This window comes from Grus americana, chromosome Z, assembly GCF_028858705.1.
Source record: "Grus americana isolate bGruAme1 chromosome Z, bGruAme1.mat, whole genome shotgun sequence".
Lineage (NCBI taxonomy): Eukaryota > Metazoa > Chordata > Aves > Gruiformes > Gruidae > Grus > Grus americana.
Window position 1 is genome coordinate 70,184,660 of NC_072891.1, and position 20,761 is coordinate 70,205,420.

General features: G+C 37.4%; 1 protein-coding gene across 3 annotated transcripts in view; it reads right to left on the minus strand.

The window, feature by feature from the left end:
- Positions 1-20,761, minus strand: part of COMMD10 (COMM domain containing 10) — a 120,885-nt gene that overhangs the window by 75,545 nt on the left and 24,579 nt on the right. For 2 of the 3 annotated variants that reach the window (XM_054809693.1, XM_054809692.1), the window contains exon 5: positions 11,886-11,996. The exons of the other annotated variant lie outside the window; for it this stretch is intronic. In XM_054809693.1, coding sequence (XP_054665668.1) covers positions 11,886-11,996 — 111 coding nt within the window. The remainder of the gene's footprint in view (positions 1-11,885; positions 11,997-20,761) is intronic. 3 annotated transcript variants of the gene reach the window in all.

Genomic DNA, 20,761 nt, shown 5'->3' on the forward strand with positions numbered 1-20,761 from the left:
CACTTGTTCTTGAACAAAGGTATGCATTTGTTTTCAAATGTGTATGGTTAGATTTTGAAATTCCTTTACTTAGCATTCAGAATAGGAGAAGAGGAAAGACAACATGAACTTGAACTCCTCTGTGCAGTTAATCCTATACTATTTTCCATGCTGCAAAACCCTCCAGGACTACTGGGTATGACAGCACTCCTAAGCCAGCAGTGGGCAGCCCCCTAAGGTATGGTGTCAGTGCTTCCCCAGAAAGCTTAAGCCTGCAATTCTCCTATGCCAACACTTGATAATACTTCTCCATCTCATGAAGTAGACAAGCACACCCTTTAGTGTTGAAGTACCTAATGAAAGAAATATACATCAAGCAGAGCTGTCTGCAAATCTGGCCCTTGGCAACTTGTTTTGTTGTCAAATTCCCAATCTCGTAACATGACTTATTTTCAAGCATAGGCATCTCCCAGCTCCTCGTTTCTGTTGATGTTGGAAAAGAGGACAGAGAAATAATCTAGCATTTTCAGTCTTCTTTAAAACTCTGCTCCCTGTCTCTATGCACCAGAAGTAATCCAGAAAGCCTCAAATCAGGTATTACTGAAAAACTCAGTGCCTAATCCTGATGCTGTTGAGGAAGGAATGCATTTACAAGCACCACTTACAAAGCAATTCTTGTAATATTTTGATTACATGCATAGCAGAATGTCATCCCTTTCCACTGAGACAGCTATAAACTCACCGAGAAAGCATCACAGTGCCATCTTCCCTTCCATTTGACCCACTGGTGTGGTTCCATCTCATGGGCTGGATGCACAACTTAGTTACTCTGACTACATCTATGCAACTTCAAAAATGTTTCTCAAGTGGTCAGAAAGAAGCAGCTTTTCCTTATGTGTAAATTTCAAGCTAGACAAGCGTTTTCATTAGCTTTGGCTCTACTTTTGGTTTTGTATTACCCTTTCATTACTGCAAGGCTTCAAAGTGTATTCTTAGTAACAGCATCTGTCTTGATATGGGAAAAAAAAGTTATTTTCCTTTCCCACTTGAAATCTCTATTACTACCTTGCCAGTCAGTGCGCATTCCTAGAAATATGCATTATTATTTCATCAGTAGTAATTTTATACAATCATACTGAACAAGTATGATGGCTGTAGACCATGCTGTGGGTTGTGGTTTTCCTGTGAAAGAGGTCATATTTCATGTATTGTAACCTGTGAAAAAGGTCACTTGTCATAGCAGCTTTTAAAGTTTGCTAAATGTTCATACAAAGACAAGTGGCACAAATTTAGATGTCGCACAGTTCCAGATACCAGACTCCGGTCATTTGTAAACAATAGGAAACGAGTGAAAATTACTGCCCTTGTATATAATTGAGGTGATGACCTACCCTCTTCCACCTGAATCATGACTGAACAGGGTGTCACAGCACTGTTACAGACACCTGTTCAATGTCAAATGCACAGTGTTGATACTGTTCGACAGCATGTACTGTATATTTATTGCCTTAAGCAGGACAGATGTTAGCAACACAGGAGATGCTCACTTTATCCTCCTTCAAGAATATACATGCTACTTCTCCAGGAAGCCAGATTTGGCAATTTCACTAGTTTGCACATTGACAAAAAAATCAGGAAAAGTAACAGGAAAGTAAGCCCAGCAATTGTGCAAAGTGGATAGAAAATACAGAACAGTCCAATTGGTTTTAAATTCAAAACCACACTATTAACCCACAAAGCAGCTTGGTTGGAAACTCATAAGCACTGAGAGGATTACTTTTTCTTGACAGTACCATTTTGGACCAAAACTCATAAAATAATGCATTTAAAGAACTGACAAAGGAAAAGCAGAGCACAGGGAAGAATCACAACAATGGTGAACACAAATGTACATTGAATGCAACTGAAGAAGTGCAGGCACCTTCAGTACTACTCTGAGCAGACCTGATGAGATGCTTGTCACATAAAATACCTAATTAGTTTGTAATAGTCTAAGTAATACAGAGCTGCTGGCAAGGTATGAACCAAAAGGGTAACTGGATATGATTCTCCTCACCATGATGTTTTCTAAAAGACCGTGAGACAAAAGCAAGGTGCAACTTGCACGGTACGTGAACTGGTCTGGCAGCTCTCTTCTGATACAAATGTTGACATGGTTAGGAAGAAAAGGTACGCACGTGTGTTGTTCAACAAGACATGTGACAGGTTGTGTGTAGAGACAACGGAGAGGGGGAAAATGTGACCAGGTGCAGGATGCACAGCCCCAAAGTGGTCCCATAGTAAGCTGTGGGACCTCACCCTGGTAAGATGCAAATGCTCTGACACAAATCAGTTTCTCTCCTTTGAGCTGCACAGCAGAAATACTGCAATAGAATTTGCAATTTCCTGACCCAAATTAGACAGTTTCACACATGGTGTCCTCGCTTTTTAATATTAAGAAAAAGACACTGTGTTCAAATGCTTCAAACAGTTCATTTTTGGTTTCAGTGGCTAGCCCTACTCTTGAAAGGATTACAGAGAAAGCCTGAAAGGAAAATACTGCCAAGCACTCATATATTGAAGCAGAATCTCACAATTGTTGAACTTCATACTGACAAGAGTACTCAAGGCACCATACAAAGCCCCTGTAAGTTTACCAAAACCATCCCTCTGCCCTGAGACAGTCAGCAGCGTTTCTTCTGGTAGAAAGGTAAACTGCCTCACTATATAAATTTAAGGGACATGACCAAGTCTCCCACGTCCTGTGCAGATACTTTGACTGGAAACCTCTACCCTCATTCAACCAGTATCTCTCCCTCTTCCAGTGCAGAAGATGGCGTTAGGATCGCTGCGAGCAAGACACCGAAGGGAAAGCAAGTAGCTGTTCCCAGGGCAGCCCCCTGGCTCTCTCCCTCCCAGGACCGAGACCTTGCTGTTACCTCTCTAACATGCCAGCATACACTTCAGCTCACCTGAAGCTCCCCACTCCAGCAGTGCACTGCTGACCCTCAAAGCTGATGCTGATGTTCCTCCATGCAAACATACTAGCTACTCATATGCAGCTCTGTGTGCCCATTCCAGAGCACATCCTCCGGTAAGGGTGTTGAAAAGTTTGCTGGAGAGGACAAGACAAATTAGAATTTTATTTTTTTTAAAAAAATCCAAGATTTGGCATGCGAGACAGTTAAGGAACAACAAAAGTTACCTTTGATAAATATTGCCAGATTTTAGAAGTTATTTAAATATTGTGAATTATCTATGAGATTTTTAATCCATTTGGCCCAACCTCCTTTTTGCACTTCAGAAACTTAAAAAGGCAAAATCATAGTTGTTAAATGTCATTTATTTTCAGCTCTTCTGTCTATTAAGACAGACATCTTCCAGCATCTAAGGGCAGTCAAACAGATTTTAAAAGCATGTAATTATACTCAGGCTTGCAGTGAAATTATTACAAATATGCAATGGAGTTTTGTTATTTTAAATATCAATATCAGCCTGTACGAGGCAGATATAATACGCAACATTAGTGTTAGGACTGCTTTAGAAATGTCCATGTCTTAAGTGGATTTGATGTTGAAGCTGGCCTTATTTTGTCAGGACACACAGCATAACTGTATTTTCAAGGAAAAACAATTAACATTCAGCCTAAATAGGCAAAAGAAAAAACTTTACGAATAATAACAGAACTGGAATAACTAGGTCTACTGCAAATGAAGATCAAGCAGGTGATCTGATATTGTAAGGAGAAAAAAAAGCAAAACTAGAGACTGATTAAAATTACCTATCTGATGTGCATAAAGATGTAAGAGAGCAAAAGTTATTTAGTCAACATGACACTCAGCAGGAAAACAAATACACCAAATCTTACGGTACTTCTAAAAATGTTCATTTATATAATGTTATTGAATTTGCCTACAAAAACCTACCCTACAGCAATAATTAAGCAAAATGGATTGAAAATACTACATTTTACAAATTAGAAATTAGCTGTAGTGGACTTCTCATCTACAAGACTTTTTATGAAGATAACAAAGACTTATCACAGGAGAAGAGCGAGATCAGTGTCTGACTTGGGTTAAAATATGTCAGCCTGCAGCTAGGCTTTCTGGAAGCTCCACAGAGAATCAACATAAGACACTCACAGGCTGAGTGACTACTCCATGCCTCTTATATCTTCATCTCCCTTCCTCTTAGAATATCATTCATATAAATTAAACAGCAACATAATATCACGGTTTCCAAACTAATCCACCCACTTAACTTTCAAATATGAAAAATACACAACTCGGGACAAAATAATCAAGTACATCTTAAAAAAGGAATTTAAGAAGTTTGTGCAGGTATGCTTTTTGGGTGCACTAATAAAAGGCAAATGAAATATTGGGGAAAACAAAGAAATAAAACTGCCAGTGCTCCTCAGCAGCCCAAGTTCGAGTAAGTCAGTATCATTATTTACTCTATGAAGACAATGGAATAAGAACTTACACAAATTACTAAAGAACTGCTTAGGGTGGAAGTAAGAACCCATTCCATTGGCATTTGTATTAGATTGTGTTTCTGTTTCTTCACAGAATTTTGTTCCTTATGCTTACAACACAGGCATTCCATCTCTATCCATGCCCATTGCAGAGTCTGCTGAGCAGTGTTTCAATAAGCAGCACTATTTAACACAGGAATGGAAGGCAGAAAGTTTCCTCTACTTTCTGCCCATTCTGCCACAGGTGCAGAAGTAAAATACAGTGGTAAGAAATTTTAACCAACTACAGTAAGCCTGAAAAAAATTGTACGGATGTATGCATGAATTATGTGGAGAAAAGGTGTAGCGCAGGTCCACCTTTCAGTGTAGGCAGGTGTGGACACCATACTCTCTCTCTTCTACAAGTGTGCTATTTAATCACCTTTTCTGGTTTTTTACAAATAGGCTGTATAAAAGTTAAAGCCTTCTTTGAACACTCCATACTGTTCTTTCTGGATATCCCAAGTAAAGTCATTAACCTACCTCTTTTTGGAGTGTCTCCAAAAAATGCATTTTTTATGGTGCAACTACAAGTTAGAAATATTTACAGGCAAGTTCACAACTGCCATTAAAACATTCTGTATGTATTTAGATCTTACTTTTAACTCCCTCTCTTTTATATTTTGCTTCTCTTTGACTAAAGATCTCCTCAGAGTGTCTCCAACACAGTACGCACTACCAGAAGGCCAGGCATTAAGAAGAGTGCACCTCTTCCATTCCCACCCAAGAAGTGAACAGCAAAGCACAGACTGCTCCCAATCTACTGCTAACAGTAATGAGGAGCAAGACAACTTCTTCTGAAGTGTGAACGTAGATGAAAAACAGGCAGTAATCCTGACTGTAGAAGACAATCCTATCTCTTCCAACAAGCTCTGAAGGTATCCCTTAACCAGCTACAGGAAAATAAAACACTGTTGGCTAGTAAAAGATGTGAAGTATTTTGAAGCATGAGTCTACTGAGAAAAAACACATGGAAATTCCTTTTTTAAAATTCCACATCTCTCATAACTTTTCTCATTTAGAACCCCTCAAAGGAAAAATAAAGGATTAATAAATAACAAAACTTTCCACAAGCGTCTCCAAGTTGCAACTGCTGAGCAGTAACAAGTTCACCATTTTACAGATGGAAGAACTGAGAAACTGAAGATGGAAAACTGAGAAGCATTTCCAGTAGTACTCAGAAAACATACAGACACACGTTTATAGGTAGTTCTGCACAGCTTCCCCAACACCAAGGCTTTCATATATAAAAAGTTAATCTACTTTTATAAAGAACATATTCTACCTCTTCTCTGCTTGCTATTAATTGTCAAATAATGCAAGAGACAACCACTCCCACCCAATTAAATGCTGTAAAATGCAACTTACTTTATATATCTAAAGGCCTTATGACCCTCTGAATTCTATACCTTTCAACATTAGGGATGAATTTTGGTTTTACATATCTATACATAGAAGTATTATCTGGTTTTAAATATCCACGTTAGAAAGCTGCTGACTTAGACACCATGCGTTGTCTTCCTCTGCCCTCATCTCCAATTCTCAAAGGCAGCAGTCAACTTTGTTGTACAGGAGGGCACATGCATGTAATTCCATGACACAAAGACATGTGTCAGGAGAGTTTTAGTGGGAACAGAGCATGTGCAGAGGCTGTAGCCAGTTACAAGGTTTGTAAATTCCTGTGTTATAGATTGTATTCATGACCTGTGTATATAGCTAGGTGAAACAAGAATATTGTAAAGGGATCCCTGTAAAGAGATCCTTACTATAAGCTGGATAATTAAATCACGTAAGATCACAAATGGATCCAGATAATTAACTACACCCTGCAGTACAATTGCCAGAGGTAAGTGCATACTCCTGGAGTCACACCATCTGGTAAATGGTTTCTAAGTAAAATGTCAAACTACTCACAACTTACAGGACATGGGTTACTCTGCTGTCCATCTCTACACTGGTAAGAAAACAAAAGTCCTCTCAGCATCTTGAAAATTCTGGACTGCAGCTTTTTTCCTCTAATTAAATGGATTTAATCAGAGATAATAGATATGACAGATCAAAAGCAGTCTAAGGCAAGAATTGCTGTACATTGCAAGACTGGAATTTCTGGCTCTCATTGTTGAGCAATGAAATTTCTGACAGCTTTCTGTAGCAATGTGACAGCCTGGAAGCAAATTACAAATTTCAGGCTCATTTTTCTGAGCTGTTCCACACACTCAAGATTATACACTCATTCTTACTACAGCTCCTACAAATATGAGGACTTTTCTCAATATTCTGAAACCTCCTCTTAAGAAAGCTTTCTTATCAGTAGCAGTATTTATTAGATTGTAACAAAACTGGTTTCATGATGTACCTTGCCAAAAGCAGCAACCTTGCGTTTATGTAGAAGTTCAGAAAGACCTTGAACCAGGACTGTGCTATCTGAGGCTATCCAGGTCTCCAGTTACCTCCTCTAAATAGGAATGATAAAACCTTTTCTCTTAATCTCATCCTTAAAAATTTTTGCATTCGTCCAAGGCCTGTCCTACCTACTTTTTGCAATTACAGGAGACTTATAAACCTGCTTGACGAGAAGACAAAACTCAGTTCAAGGGTGTACATGCAAACTCATCTGTATTCTGAGAAGGAAAAGGGTGACAACCTCATCAGAAGAGAAAGTGGTTGAGAGGTAACTGATGAGACTGAGAAGCAATATACAATTGTTTAGTGTTTGCACCTCATCACAGTTCCTGCAGCATCATGTCTTTTCATTGTCCTCTTTTTTCAAGGTCCCACAGATACAAATTACTCCTCCATTTTGGAAAAAAAAAAAATATTGGCCCTAAATGCATCAGCCCAAAAGCTGAGAACTGAGAAGGCAAATGAAGGGGGTACATCATGGTATAGATGCTCAACTCTGCCACCTCCTACCTCTCCGGAGTGGGAACGTACCACTAGCGTCCACCAACTATCACTATTATGCCACTCCACAAATACAACTTCAGAGGGAAGCAAAGGGCTAACCTGAGAGGGAATGAGAAGCACCACCGTATTTCCTTGAATATCCATCCAAATGCAGGTCCTGCCTACATGCTGTACAAGCTGCACATAATCTACAGTCTAAACTGAGTGATTGATCTAGCTCCGCTAGAAGAAAAGCTTTGTTTCTCATCTAATCTGCTTTGCTGTTAGAGATGGGCAAAGTATACACAATGGGCAAACTTAGCAAGCAGAATGGCATACTTATTGAAGTAAACAGAGCAAAATGCCTAAGGTCTAGATTTGTTCACAGTCCAGAAGTATATAGACAATCTGTAAAAAGTAGGAGGAAAAAAAAAAGAAAATCATGTTCTGTTACTTTAACAAGTAAGATTTAAGGTTTCCAGGCTTCTATTTACTCTGTAGAATGATGAATATGTATTACGATCCCAGTTTCAAATGCAGTCAGACCCCATTTTGATTTTGAACAAATGGCTGCAGAAAAAAATAGTTTTAAATATTTCCATTGTTATATTCCCCATTTTAAGCATCTAGAAGTCAGGGGAAATTAATTAAATGGAAATAAAATTATATTAGTATAGTAACATTTTAATATTATCTGTCTTGTGTCAAAAGTATTACATTAGCAGGTTTAACAAACCAGCACATTTATCAGTCACTTTTTGTCTCACATTGACAGACGAAATCCTGTAACAAAATTCTTCAAATACATGTATAAAGATGGAAAAATCTAAACAAAGCATTGAATTCTCACAAGGAATCTACATATAGCATTCACACTGAAAAGAAGCGCTCCCCCAAGAAGTCCTTAATAGTTAAGAATAAAATGGTAGATGAAATAAAGAGATAGAGAATCACAAAAAGAGCAAAGCCTTCCATTGGACAAATTGTAAATAGATAACTGATCCTAATGAAATCTGTGGAATGGATTTACAGAAAAAAATTGGATAACTATTGAGAGACAACACTGGGCAAGAATAGTTTATTTTTCTTAACAATATTCAAACATAACTTTTAACTACAGATCATGTGTAAAAATACACAATAATAAATACTTTATATAGTAATGTACCTTACTGGATCTTCCTAGTGAAGAAGCATAGCAGAAACTCTAGTAACACACTCTTACTGTTCCCATTCTTCTGCGGAGATATTCAGCACCAATGATGTGACATTTCTGAAACCCTCAGACCTTTTCTACAGCCTTTACCACATTTTTTTTTTCACATGGCTCCTGTGGCTATAGAAAACGATCACAGTTGTTTAGAAAGGTCTGGACTAGACGGCCTAAGGAATTACTACTATTTACAGTAGGAAAGAATGTACAAGCCTGTGCCTATGTGGATATTTATTAAATACATTATTGAAGGACACATATTAAACACAGCACTTTTTGGGATCAGTCTTTGTTTGCAAATGAAAATCATAATTAGCAGCACTGATTATCAGGATTGTTAATTTGTGCTCCCTCTACTGGTTAATTTACTCTATAGCCATAAAAATAATAATAGTCTGTAAAAAATCCCCAGATTTTTGTGTTGCAACTCAACAGCCTAAAAAATCTGAAACCAAATCATATTATTAAAGAAAACCCTTATACGCAGCAGATATCTTACACAGTAGCTCTAAATGTCGCCTTAGCTCATTATAATGTCAGAATGGAAGCAAAAGGATCTTGCAGTTCAAAAAGACGCTTCCCATCATACCAGCTTGTTCTGTGTGCCTAGTTCACAGAAATTCTACTTCCCTCAGATTTAAAAATGCAATTAAACATTTCAAATTCTGAATCATTGTAAGAAGCCACCGTTAATTGGATTTGTAATTGAAAGCTTTTTTTTTTTTTCCTCCACATACAAAACACCATCAGCAACCAAGCTGCAAAGCAGCCTGGATCACAGGACAACTTGGGCTGGAAGGCAGGGTTTGGTAGTCCACCTGATCCACCTCCCTGCTCACAGTGGGGCTAACTCCATGCTTCAGCCAGGATGCTCAGGGACTTGTACTCCTGAGTATGTCCAAGGCTGGCAACACTGCAACCTCTCTGGGTAACTCATTCCCATACTTAATCACCCCCATGGTGAAAAACTTTTCATGGTATATGCAAAATATATGTTAGATCCAAATCACGCATAATCTGAAGTTTGAGTATAAGCAAATGGAAAATTTGTAACAAAATCCAGGAAAAAACAGTTTACCAAAAATCATGTGATCTGATCACAATTACTACTAGTCACAAGCAGCATATTTCCTGGGCAATGCAAATGTTACTAGAAGCTTGAATCACATGAAAGAACCAAAGACGACCTTAGTTTTGAATGTTGAGGGTACAATACCTATGGGACTCTGCATTTCATCTGAAGCTGACAAAATATACTCTATAAATATTTATATAGCATATAGCAGATCCTCTGACCCTATTTTATGAAGCACAAATAACATTCACATATCCACGGGTTTTCTGATTCCTCTCCTGGAGAGATAATTTAAATATTAATTTTAAATGTCAGCTTCTGACAAAGAACTGTTTAAATGATCTTTGAGTAAGTTATAGTAAACATTAATGTATTGGTACAATCACTTTTAGTTAGGAAAAGTGAAATACCAGCCAATTTCATTTACCTTGCTCAGTATAATTCTTTTTTGTATTAATAGGCTTTAGTTTTGTAGATGAGCAAGACAAACTTCTATTGTTATATACAGATTAGAAATGTCAACACTTAACACTTCCCACAACGACTGATTCCAAGTATGATCTCAAAAAAAGCATTCAAAGAGCCAGTGTGACAAAGAGCACTACTGCCCTCTAACGAGCCAGCCCACAAAAGGTCCTCTGTAATAGCATCGTGTCTTTCCTGAAAAAAAATTCAAGTTATTATATCCATGAATTACAGGGGGGCGGGGGGGGGGAGAAAAAGTTTCAGGAGAAATGAAGAAAATCATTAAGAACATATGCACTAAATTCATGCCAAATTTCTGCACAAAAGGCACACACGTAAGTTTGAGGAGAAAAAAAAGAAGTGTCTAGTATCTAGGATTTTCATATAACTTAATACTTACTGCACAAAGAGATCATGAAGATGCAAAATACAGCACAAAAATTATGCTCCAACACTTCTGTCCATACATAAGCAGATATTAGCTAATCTTAAGCCTATTCTACACTAGGATGTAATCATTCAGGAAAAAAAACTGTAGATACCTTCACACCAACCCAGATTTTTAAATTTTAGTGTCTGTAGTGTGAGAGCATCAGTGTGTTTTTCTTGTTGCACTCTTCTATCTAATTTCCAGTTACAAGTCTATTATAGGCTTGTAATTATTGCAAAATAATTCTGATCTTGGTATCTAATTATACCCGCAAAAAGAAATGGAGAGGAAACAATCAAAAAAATCCACTTGCCAAATTCTGTTTGTAAAGGAAACAGACAAACTTTGTGTCACGTGAAAGTGACATTTTTTCCTCATTTTTTTTAAATTGTTTTGCCACAGAATTCAATCTGTATGCCCAATGCAGCTTGGACATAAAATATTGTCCGGTGCCTGTATTTGCATTTCAGAAATACAGATTGCAGTGAACCGCTGAAAAAAGTACAACTGCTGCAAGTCCTGGTGAGAAGCACAAACATAAGTTGTGTACCTCTTTTATTCTACCATAAATCAGAAATTCCACTCACATTAGTAAAATTACTGTGATTTAAATACAATGCTAAATCAGAAATTAGTTCTGATTTTTCCCCTCAAATCTTTTATACTGACTTTTTCATAGATAAACATTCTGACAGACACCACAGAAGACTCCAATTTCCGTTAGCAAGATAAGGTTAAAAGCAATTCATATGTTTAATTTAAAACATGCTAGCTAACAAAAGATCCAGATTTTATGAATAAACAATTATGTCCATTAGCGGTTTCTGGCACTGGAACACCAGCAGTCACTAAAAACTTTGAAGTTAAGACTTTACCTTAACATATCCAAATATTGTCTTTCTGTGGCCTTGCATACTGTGTCATCATTCATATAAACACTTCATTAGCACAGAAAGGTTGCAAGTGTTGAGTAATATTTTACATAACTACACACATGGTAGAAGGCTGCAAGCAACTAGACATTAGAAGTATAATAAGCACCAATCACATGCTATGTGATAAAAATAAATTATCTACAAAGATATTTTAGAGACCTAACATAACCATATTCCATGATATTCCTCTATTATGTTACAGCCCAAAGAGCTGGTAACACAGCTCTCAATCTACCTAATATGTATGCTATTACATCAGTACTTAACAATTCCAAGTGCTTGAAATATAAAAATGAAAACACTGGCAAGACGAACAATGGTCAAGAGTTCCAACTGATGCGTCAGAACTTTGAACATAAGGCCATCATCACAACTCACTCCAACTCTGCCAGGCATGTATTTCTTACCTTTGAATCTTCATTGCTCAGTCCCAGCTCTAGCATAGCTTGAGGAGACTTCAGCTTCGCTTGCATAGACTCTGCCATTTGAAGATTAAGCTGCCATCCAATTGTTTCAAGCTATAAAACACAACTTTAGATTACAATCGGATGGTACAGAAGCATTCAGGTCAACTTTCAATATTGTGAATGGTCTCTGCCAGTGAACACCACGTCAGGCTCTACAAATGTTAAGCATTTTTATGCAATGCACGTTCTGCAAATTCTCCTGGACTCCAAGCCAGATTTGCTTCTCTCTCTTGGCAAATTTGTCAGTTCAAACTGCCTGTGACCACCTGAAATAAAGCGACTTCATATGCCTCAGATCTGCTGGAGTCAATCCATAAAACACAATTAAGGATCCAAAATAAGGTCGTTTCCACCTCCTTGTGGAAGTTCATCAGGAAAGTTGCAGATTCAATTTTATTTCACATTTGTTTTTCTTTTAGGAAAAAGAAAAAATTACCAAGAAATGGTAAACCAGCTAAAAATGATAATTTCTTCATCAACAGATCTACTCATGTGTGTTCTACTATATACAGATGTTAACGATAAAAATAATTCTGTGCTGCTTTTTAAATTGTTACTACTGAAAAGCCAAATACCTGTTAAGCATGTGAGCAACAGAATTTTTAATAGAAAGCTACACAAAAATACATTTCAAATTGCTTTTTAATCATTAATCTAAAATTATATTCAAACATTATCAAGCTACACCTCATGCATAAATGAAGTATGCAAGAACAGAACTACAAGTCTTTCACGAAATAACCTACCTGGCCTTCTTGAATAAAGAAAAGTAGAAACATAAAGTCTCACCATCTGGCAGTTAATTTGCATACAAGTTCTTTTCAACCTAGTGTCTCCCCTCTGCTAGTAAATATTATGGCTGACTTGGTGAAACTGAAAGCGTGCCACATCTCAGCTAAAATCATCAACAGCACAAAGCCATCCCAGAGGCGCTGCACTGTGAACAGCAAAGAAGCCAATACAAGCCCTGCCTCCTACAGTGACAGTATTCCTTAGATGAAAGATAGGAGAGAAAGTGAGTGGTAGAAACATCTTCCATGGGCACAGCTCAAAGACAGAACTTCCAAAATTTATTGCAGCTATACCATTTATATTTACACATTAATGTATGTTATACTGCATTTCTTTGTATATTGCATCAATATTATACCAATTACGTAGCAAACACTGAAAGCCATATGACTAAGCATACCGAAAGGAAAATTACGTATCATGACCTTTTAACCACCGCTGCCAGTCCAAGATGGTTAGGGAGTTTAGGCAAGGCCAAACAAAGTTAACAGAAAGACACGACAATCTCAGGCTGACTTTGTGTACAGCTACAGGAACAAGAGAGTAGGAAGAACTTCAGCAGGTCAGCCTGCAGTCCATCAGCTGCCCTGCAATAAATGTCCCTATTCAGGCTTCATTCTGTGGTAAAATTAAGGAAGTTAACACATTAATCAAATCAATGAAAGCATGCATACAACACAAATGGACACAGCTAAAATGCTGTAAATCTGACCTAGCTCATTTTGTGGTAGGCATAGCTTTAATAACAGTATGCCCACAGCCTATGAACTAAAGATGCTCTAATAGTCAAGTTTTATAAATTCTAAAAGGAGATTAATTTTAATCATAATTCATAGAATAACAGAATGGTTTGGGTTACAAAGGACCTTAAAGATCATCTAGTTCCAACCCCCGTGCCATAATTCTCTGTTTTAATTTCCTCTAACTTGATTACATCTTGGTTGATGAAAGTAACAGAGCATTGCCCATCGCACCCAAAAGTACAGCACAATCCAAAGTGGATTTTGTGCTCAAGTCAATCACACTAATGGACAAGTCCCTGTGCTGGCCAGTCTCTGGAATCTTCAAGCCAATTATATCAAAATGACACAGATGGAAAACATTTTTCTCTGCACAACCTTGAATAAAGTTAAGTAAAGAAATTACCTGTCATTGTCTCAGGAGCATAAAGATCCTAGCATCTTGCCTTACTCTAGGTTTTCAATCAAGAAAGAAGTTCAGTTCAGTTCAAGAACACTATCAAAATTGACAATGGTCAACAGAGAAGGACCCAAATGCTGAATCATGGGCTAGTGGTGGGAGCAGTCCAAAGCAGGCAACGGGAAACAGTACCACCTATTCTGATAAAACACCTAACCACTAAGGTCAAGCACAGAGACAGTGGGCAAGCTCTGGAACGCGATGGCTCTTCATAGTGCAGTCACTACGCTTCAAGCCCCACACTCCTCTATTTAGAAAGGACTTTATCAGTTACATTAAACAGTTTATTATAGTAGTATGGAAACCCAGCCTTAGACAGGCTAGCACCTTATCCAGGATTATAAAACAATGCCACTAGAGACAAGAAGCCTGACTTTTAAGACTTTTCTGAAGCTGTTAAACAGGGTACTGTATGTACCATGAAAAACAAACCATCAAAAGTAAAGAAATTCAAATTTATGTCTTCTATTTCACTTTTAATACAGATCTATCTAGGAATATTGTAGAGAGCTCAGAACAAATACAATATACGTGGCAGCACAGTGGTCTGTGTTTATAGCTGAACAGCAGCCATAACTCTTTTTTTATATTGCTTTACCTTAGAATTACTTTGTTTTCCTGTACGATTCATGTTTCTTTTCTGTTTTAAATATAGTTGCATGAAAACAAGTTTTGATTAACAAATAGGATGCTGCCTAAGGCTTCAAAGTGGTCCGACTATTTATTTTCTTGAAAGAAAAATGTAATGTGTATTTGGCTATGGTCGTGTTTACTTAGAAGATACTCAACATCCTGAAATATCAATTAACCTTTTGAGAGTGGTGACATGTTTCTACATGACATATGTGTCAAGGCACAATATTTGGTAGCCATGAAGTGGTACATATTTTATGGTCAATTTTTTCAAAAATGAAAGGACTACAAAATTTTTTTCACTTCTGATATAAAACTTGTTATAGAGAACAAAATGTTGGGAGAGACTATATGGTGCCAGAATCTGCAACATATTACCTGAAAAGTATTTACTGGGGAGGGAGGTATTTCTCCATAACTAGCATGAAAATAAGCCATGTTTTTAGTTACTGTAGACCTTTAGCTTCTTTTTACAATTTCTTATCAGCATTTTAGAAATGTGCAAGCTTACCTTGTCACTGCAACAAAAACCACCATTGAAAATGTATTATTTAGTGCTGTAAGTACTCACTGGTATCTCTGGCACTTATTTAACCTCAGGGTGATATTTAGAAAACAAAAAACAGGTGCAAGCTGGAAAACAAGGAAAGGAGAAAACATAGATACTAAATAAAACCAATAGTTAGCATGTATTAAACTGGCTCAGATCTGCTCCATGAACTCCATGGCAAGTGATTCAGGGCCACAAAGATATGAGGAAGCTTTCGACAACACCTGTAATGCTCAGTTCCCATTTTGTTCCATGCAGGCTTCTGAAGAGGATACCATGACAGCCAGGACTAACAGGCATGGAAGAACCTATGCACTTTTCATCTCCAGCGCTCACTTAGTACTAGCTGTAGAAAAGATAAGGTGCTGTACCTGCTAAACCAGCTCTGTACCCACTACAAACGTAGTGCTTCTCAGTGGCCATCCACACCTGTCCCAGGGCAGATCCACACTAGAGAGTTGCCAGCTCCCCTAACATGAAAGGATCTGACCTTTCATCTGCAGATCACTAGCGCCTTTATGGGTACATAAATACATCACCTCTGGTCTGTCTATGATGACATCTATGATATCTACAGTCATTTTCCTCCAGTGTAAAACATGGGAGCTTCCAACTCAAGTCCACTGCCGTGTCCACCAGACTACTTTTGTAACAAATAGTAAAGTGTAGTATTTTACATATTAGGACAAGATCATCAGCAATCTAACTTAACTACGGTAAAATGTTTGGGTGAAAAATTACCCTCTGCAAAAAGCCCATGTGCACTAAACGTCAAGTCAGCTTTCACAGCTTATCTGATATGAACTTTAAGCACGATCTCCAACCAACGAAAGGATTTCACATAGCTAAAATTAACATCCACAGAATCCACCATTTCCCTCATCACTTGCAGCCCATTATGTTTTTACATACTACTGTCTTTCTCGCATATTTTCACCACAGTTACTTACTTTCACTTTTGACTGTCCATAAACATTACTACAAATTGAACCAAAACTGAGAAGAAATTAAACATGACAAGTTTCTATAGTAGTTTTTAAAAAATCAAAACACTTCTCCTTTCTCAACTACGTGAAGATATTTACACTTTTTAATAAGAAAGCACATAAATGTTCTTTGATAAATTAATTCAGGCTAAAAACATAAAGGTGAAAACAATCATCTTAGCTGTACAAGAACCAGTCTATCAGACTCAAAAACGAAGGACTTTGACTTTGAGAGTGAAGGCAGACTGGATGTCCAGAACAGGTATGTTGCAGGGCTCCAACGTGAAGGACCAAGAACAGAGCCAAAGTGACTGAGAAGCTCACACTGAAGAAAATGTTGGCAATGACCTTAGTTTCAGAAAAGAAAGTAAGTGGGAGTATTGTGAAAAAAAGGGAAAACTAAAAGTGGAAACAGAATTTCAGAAAATCTGTAAGCATCTAAAACATCTTCCCTAATACTTCCAACTTCAGCCATTTAAAACTTCTGGAGCAGGGTCCAGTATTTTGAAGGGAGGAGAGCAGAAAAAGGGTTTAAATGCTTAGTCAGTACTGGAGCAGGGAAAGGGGATACTGTTTTTTTATTTTGGACTTCAGTGATATACTAAGATCACATCTCCGTCTGTCTCTACACTCATGAAGACTGGAAGCTTGTTCTAATTTTAAATGAAAAACTGGAATTTTCGTATACATTAACCGCTTCTAGAAAGTGAAGCTTTCCGAAGATCATCTAATATCAAAACAAATTATTACATGAACTATAGAAAATCAATATTACTGCCCTCAGAACTCACTGATGTGGCACAAATATCTTATTTCTTACCACAATGTAAGCAGGATGCCATAATGCCATGCAAACCAATACTCCTCCTCCATGGATAATCCATGATTTGGCATCTATTTGTCCCTTAGAAAGTGCTGTAAGCATTGACCTCAGAGAAAGGAGTAACAATGAGTAAACAAAGCACTGAACCTGCAAGAATTACAGCATGGAAATACCACTTGGACATATAAAATCAACATGACTGAGGTTTTTATAACCGCCAGACATTTAGACATTTATGAAATAGCCAATCACTGTGCAGATCAAATCTAACATATTATGAAGATCTAATTATTTCATTCAGATTCTTCCACTCCATTCTCTTGGCAAGATTTGCGGCTTTCAGAACACCTAGCTTTCCCTAAATAGAATAAAATATTATGTACTTCACTTCTGCATAATACTAAAACCTAAAATCATAGTCTTCAGCTAATGAGAGAATAATTATATTCAGAATACACACGACTCAGAACATGTGGGCAAATGCAATTAATCAGCATTATAGGTTAAATACAATTTAACAAGCTGCTATAGACAAACTGGCTACAGGAAAGATTATGAAGATCCTGGCATATCCATTATTAGCCTCTCAGACAAACAAATGACTGTATGCATTTCTACAGGGAGAAATGCTGATTAGCATTTAGCAAAGAGCAAGAAAAAGAATTCTTAAAATTAGAGTTTCATCTTAAAGTCTAAAAAGTGAGAAAAACAGACTTCTGGGATGAATACTTGTTAACAAGTCTGATGGGCAGAGAATGCAGAAGCAATTCTAAATTAGTAGCGGTGTTCTGTACATTTATTTTTGGGGGCGGGGAGGCAAAGCTTACGAAAGCCCTGGATGGGAAAGGAACACATAGCATATCCAAACTAGCATATGCAATTTGTGAAGTCTATTACAACAAATGTTTTCAGTATTACCAAAAGGTAATTGGTTAAAAACAGTGGTAACATCACCACTACATTTGGTAATGTTTGAAAATCAACTATATAATAACACAATTTTTCAACTGTATTACTTCAATTGGGTATTCCTCCCATTGTCAATGGCTTATGGTATAGTTTGTCTCTTGGATTTTTCTTAAAAGCAACAAATCCCCCAACACCACATGCCTTTTTAGAGAACAAAAGTTTTTCATTACCCTGAAGTTGCTAAGGGGCTGTTGAAGCTTTCCAATATGAGTGATGAGAATTTTAAAGCAAACTGAGCTTGTGGCCCACAGAAAGAATTAAAAGCCAGTAAGAGTAACCTTTAGAATAACTACATCACATGTTGTGAATATAGAGAAGAACATGTACTAAGGAAATTATGGTATGACACTAAATCTTATTCATCTAGTTCATAATGCACACATCAGTTAAGTCAAATTGGCCTCTAGCAACATTACTAACGATCACAGCTGAAAATAAATCTTAACATCCCTTCTGAAAATTCAAATATTGGCACAAAACTGAGTGCTTCTAACAGTACTACCTTTTGTGGTATTGGTGGTGCTGAAGGACTTGATTAATATGGACACCCCTACTCCTGGTTGCCGGCAGCTTCCTATGGCACAGAACGTGGGTTTAGGCCTGCACAGCTGAGAACTAACATCCAAGTCTCCTGACTTTGAGTCAATACTCAAAGAGCCATTTCAGGGTAGTGTAACTGCATCTGTAGTTACTTTCCTTCACAGGCAGCCCGACTAATTTCAGGACAGGCTGAAGCAGTGTAATTGACTTCATTTTTGTGAGGTTTTTAAGAACTGCATAATAGAAATAGAATGCAAAAAAAGAACTTCTTACTGACTCATTCTTTACAGGTACCACAGAAAATAGTCCTCTGCTAGGCAGAAGCCTAACGAACTATTTCAGATGAAGTAGCATGATTACAGTAGTACAGAAATTAGTTTCATGCTCCACTGGTATATAGGGCCACCCATTTGATTTTCAAATGCTTTAATCCTTCTTTTGAGAGGCCACTCAGTTCAAAATTATCTGGTATTTGTGATAACTGAAATGTTACTGCACATGAGATTATGCCTTTCGTATCCTCAGGAAAAAAATCTACATGCTTGTTTCCATAAAGCTTTTTCTGTAAAAAACCACATTGCTGGAAGTGTTCAAGGCCACGTTGGATGGGGCTTTGGGCAATGTGGTCTAGTGGAGGGTGTCCCTGCCCATGGCATGGGGGCTGGAACTAGATGGTCTTTGAGGTCCCTTCCAACCCAAACCATTCTATGAGTTTATGATTCTATGAAAGCCAAAACCATATGCAAGTGTAAAGGCACTATTTTTCAGAGTTACACTCTCCTCATCTATTTCTACCAAATATGGTATATTGGTACGAGCATTGTATCAGTTTACACACAGCAACTACTCCTGGAAGTAAGTTCAGCTTCACTACATCAATGCCGGAGTGCTCACTTAGTTAAAAGGCTACCCTAATTCACACTCTAAAGTAAATACTGAAAACCTAAGATTCCAAAGTCTAAACTGCTACCATTATAGTGTTGAGTGAGTAACTAACACTACAAGAGAGTGCATAAGAGGGGGATGATAACCCTGCCTTCAGTCCATTCTTGAGGAAGTAGATTTATGATAGCTGGAGAATTAAGGGTCAACAACTACCCTCGAATAGCACCAGTGTGAGCAAAAACTATTAGATACTTTAAAGGTGGAGCCTGACAAATTCAGAAAGTGCACTGTATGATGTGGGTGTTTGCAGTAATGGGGAAAATGAACAACTCTATGTCTCTGCCCACATGTACCTTAAAAAGAAACCTACCCTACCCCCAAAGGCAACAATTACAGAAAGAGAAAAATTAAATCCTGTTTTAACAAATGAAATCAGAATGTTGTCTTTTTAACTCGGATACTAACTCACTCATTTCAGCATTTTTTCACTCTGGTTTGAGAGGAATAGTCCAACTTTAAAGACGAAAACATTTCCTGAACAATCTGAAAGAGCTGTTTATGTAATTTAAGACGTCCATAGCATTAGCCTCATTGAAGCTGTTGCAGACAGTGAAGCGAGACGTAATGGGATATGAAAGAGATGTTCAGCAAATCTTTTTCTCATATTATTACAATAGTATATATCACACTGAGAGAAAACATTTACGAATGTTTTCCAACTAACAAAATATTCTGAGGAAGTAAATAATCCATAACACAATAACTTTCCTGGTGCAGATCTTTCACCTATAATACACTTATTTCAGTTGTTCTAACCAAATAACCTAGAGGAAAACAAGTACAGCTATCCTTTCACTCAGTATAATTCTTAAAAGAGTAACTCCCGTAGTTATTCCACTGAAGACCAAGTACTCCTCATTTCACTGCAGAAAAAGAAAGTCAGAATACTCACATTTTAAAGTTTGGGGGTCATCTCCTCTCATCTTTCAACAAATTAGACAAAATGTACTAAATTGTAGTTAAATGAAGGAAAACCTTTCGTTTAAAGAAAGTCCTACAAAATGTATATATGGTTTTAAAAACTTAACTATCAGTTTGGTAAGGATAGGAGAGTACTAAAGGTGTATTACATGTTAAGAAAAGCATTGGTCTACAACACAGTACTCTAACTTCAGACCTGTGTAATCACATCAACATAAAACCAGAGCAAGCTATTAACTCTGCTCTCTAAAATTTATAGGCTAAGATGCCAATTCCACTCTCCATCAGCACATTCAGCATTGCAGAATCAAAACTCCAAATTAGATATGAAAATGTCAATTTTGCCTGCTGTGATGATGAAAATAATTTAGGTAAGAGGCCAAGAGAAGGATGACAAAACATGTCTGACTGTGAACTCCTTCAAAAACTCTCCTTGACTGCTTAAGAAAAGAATGTT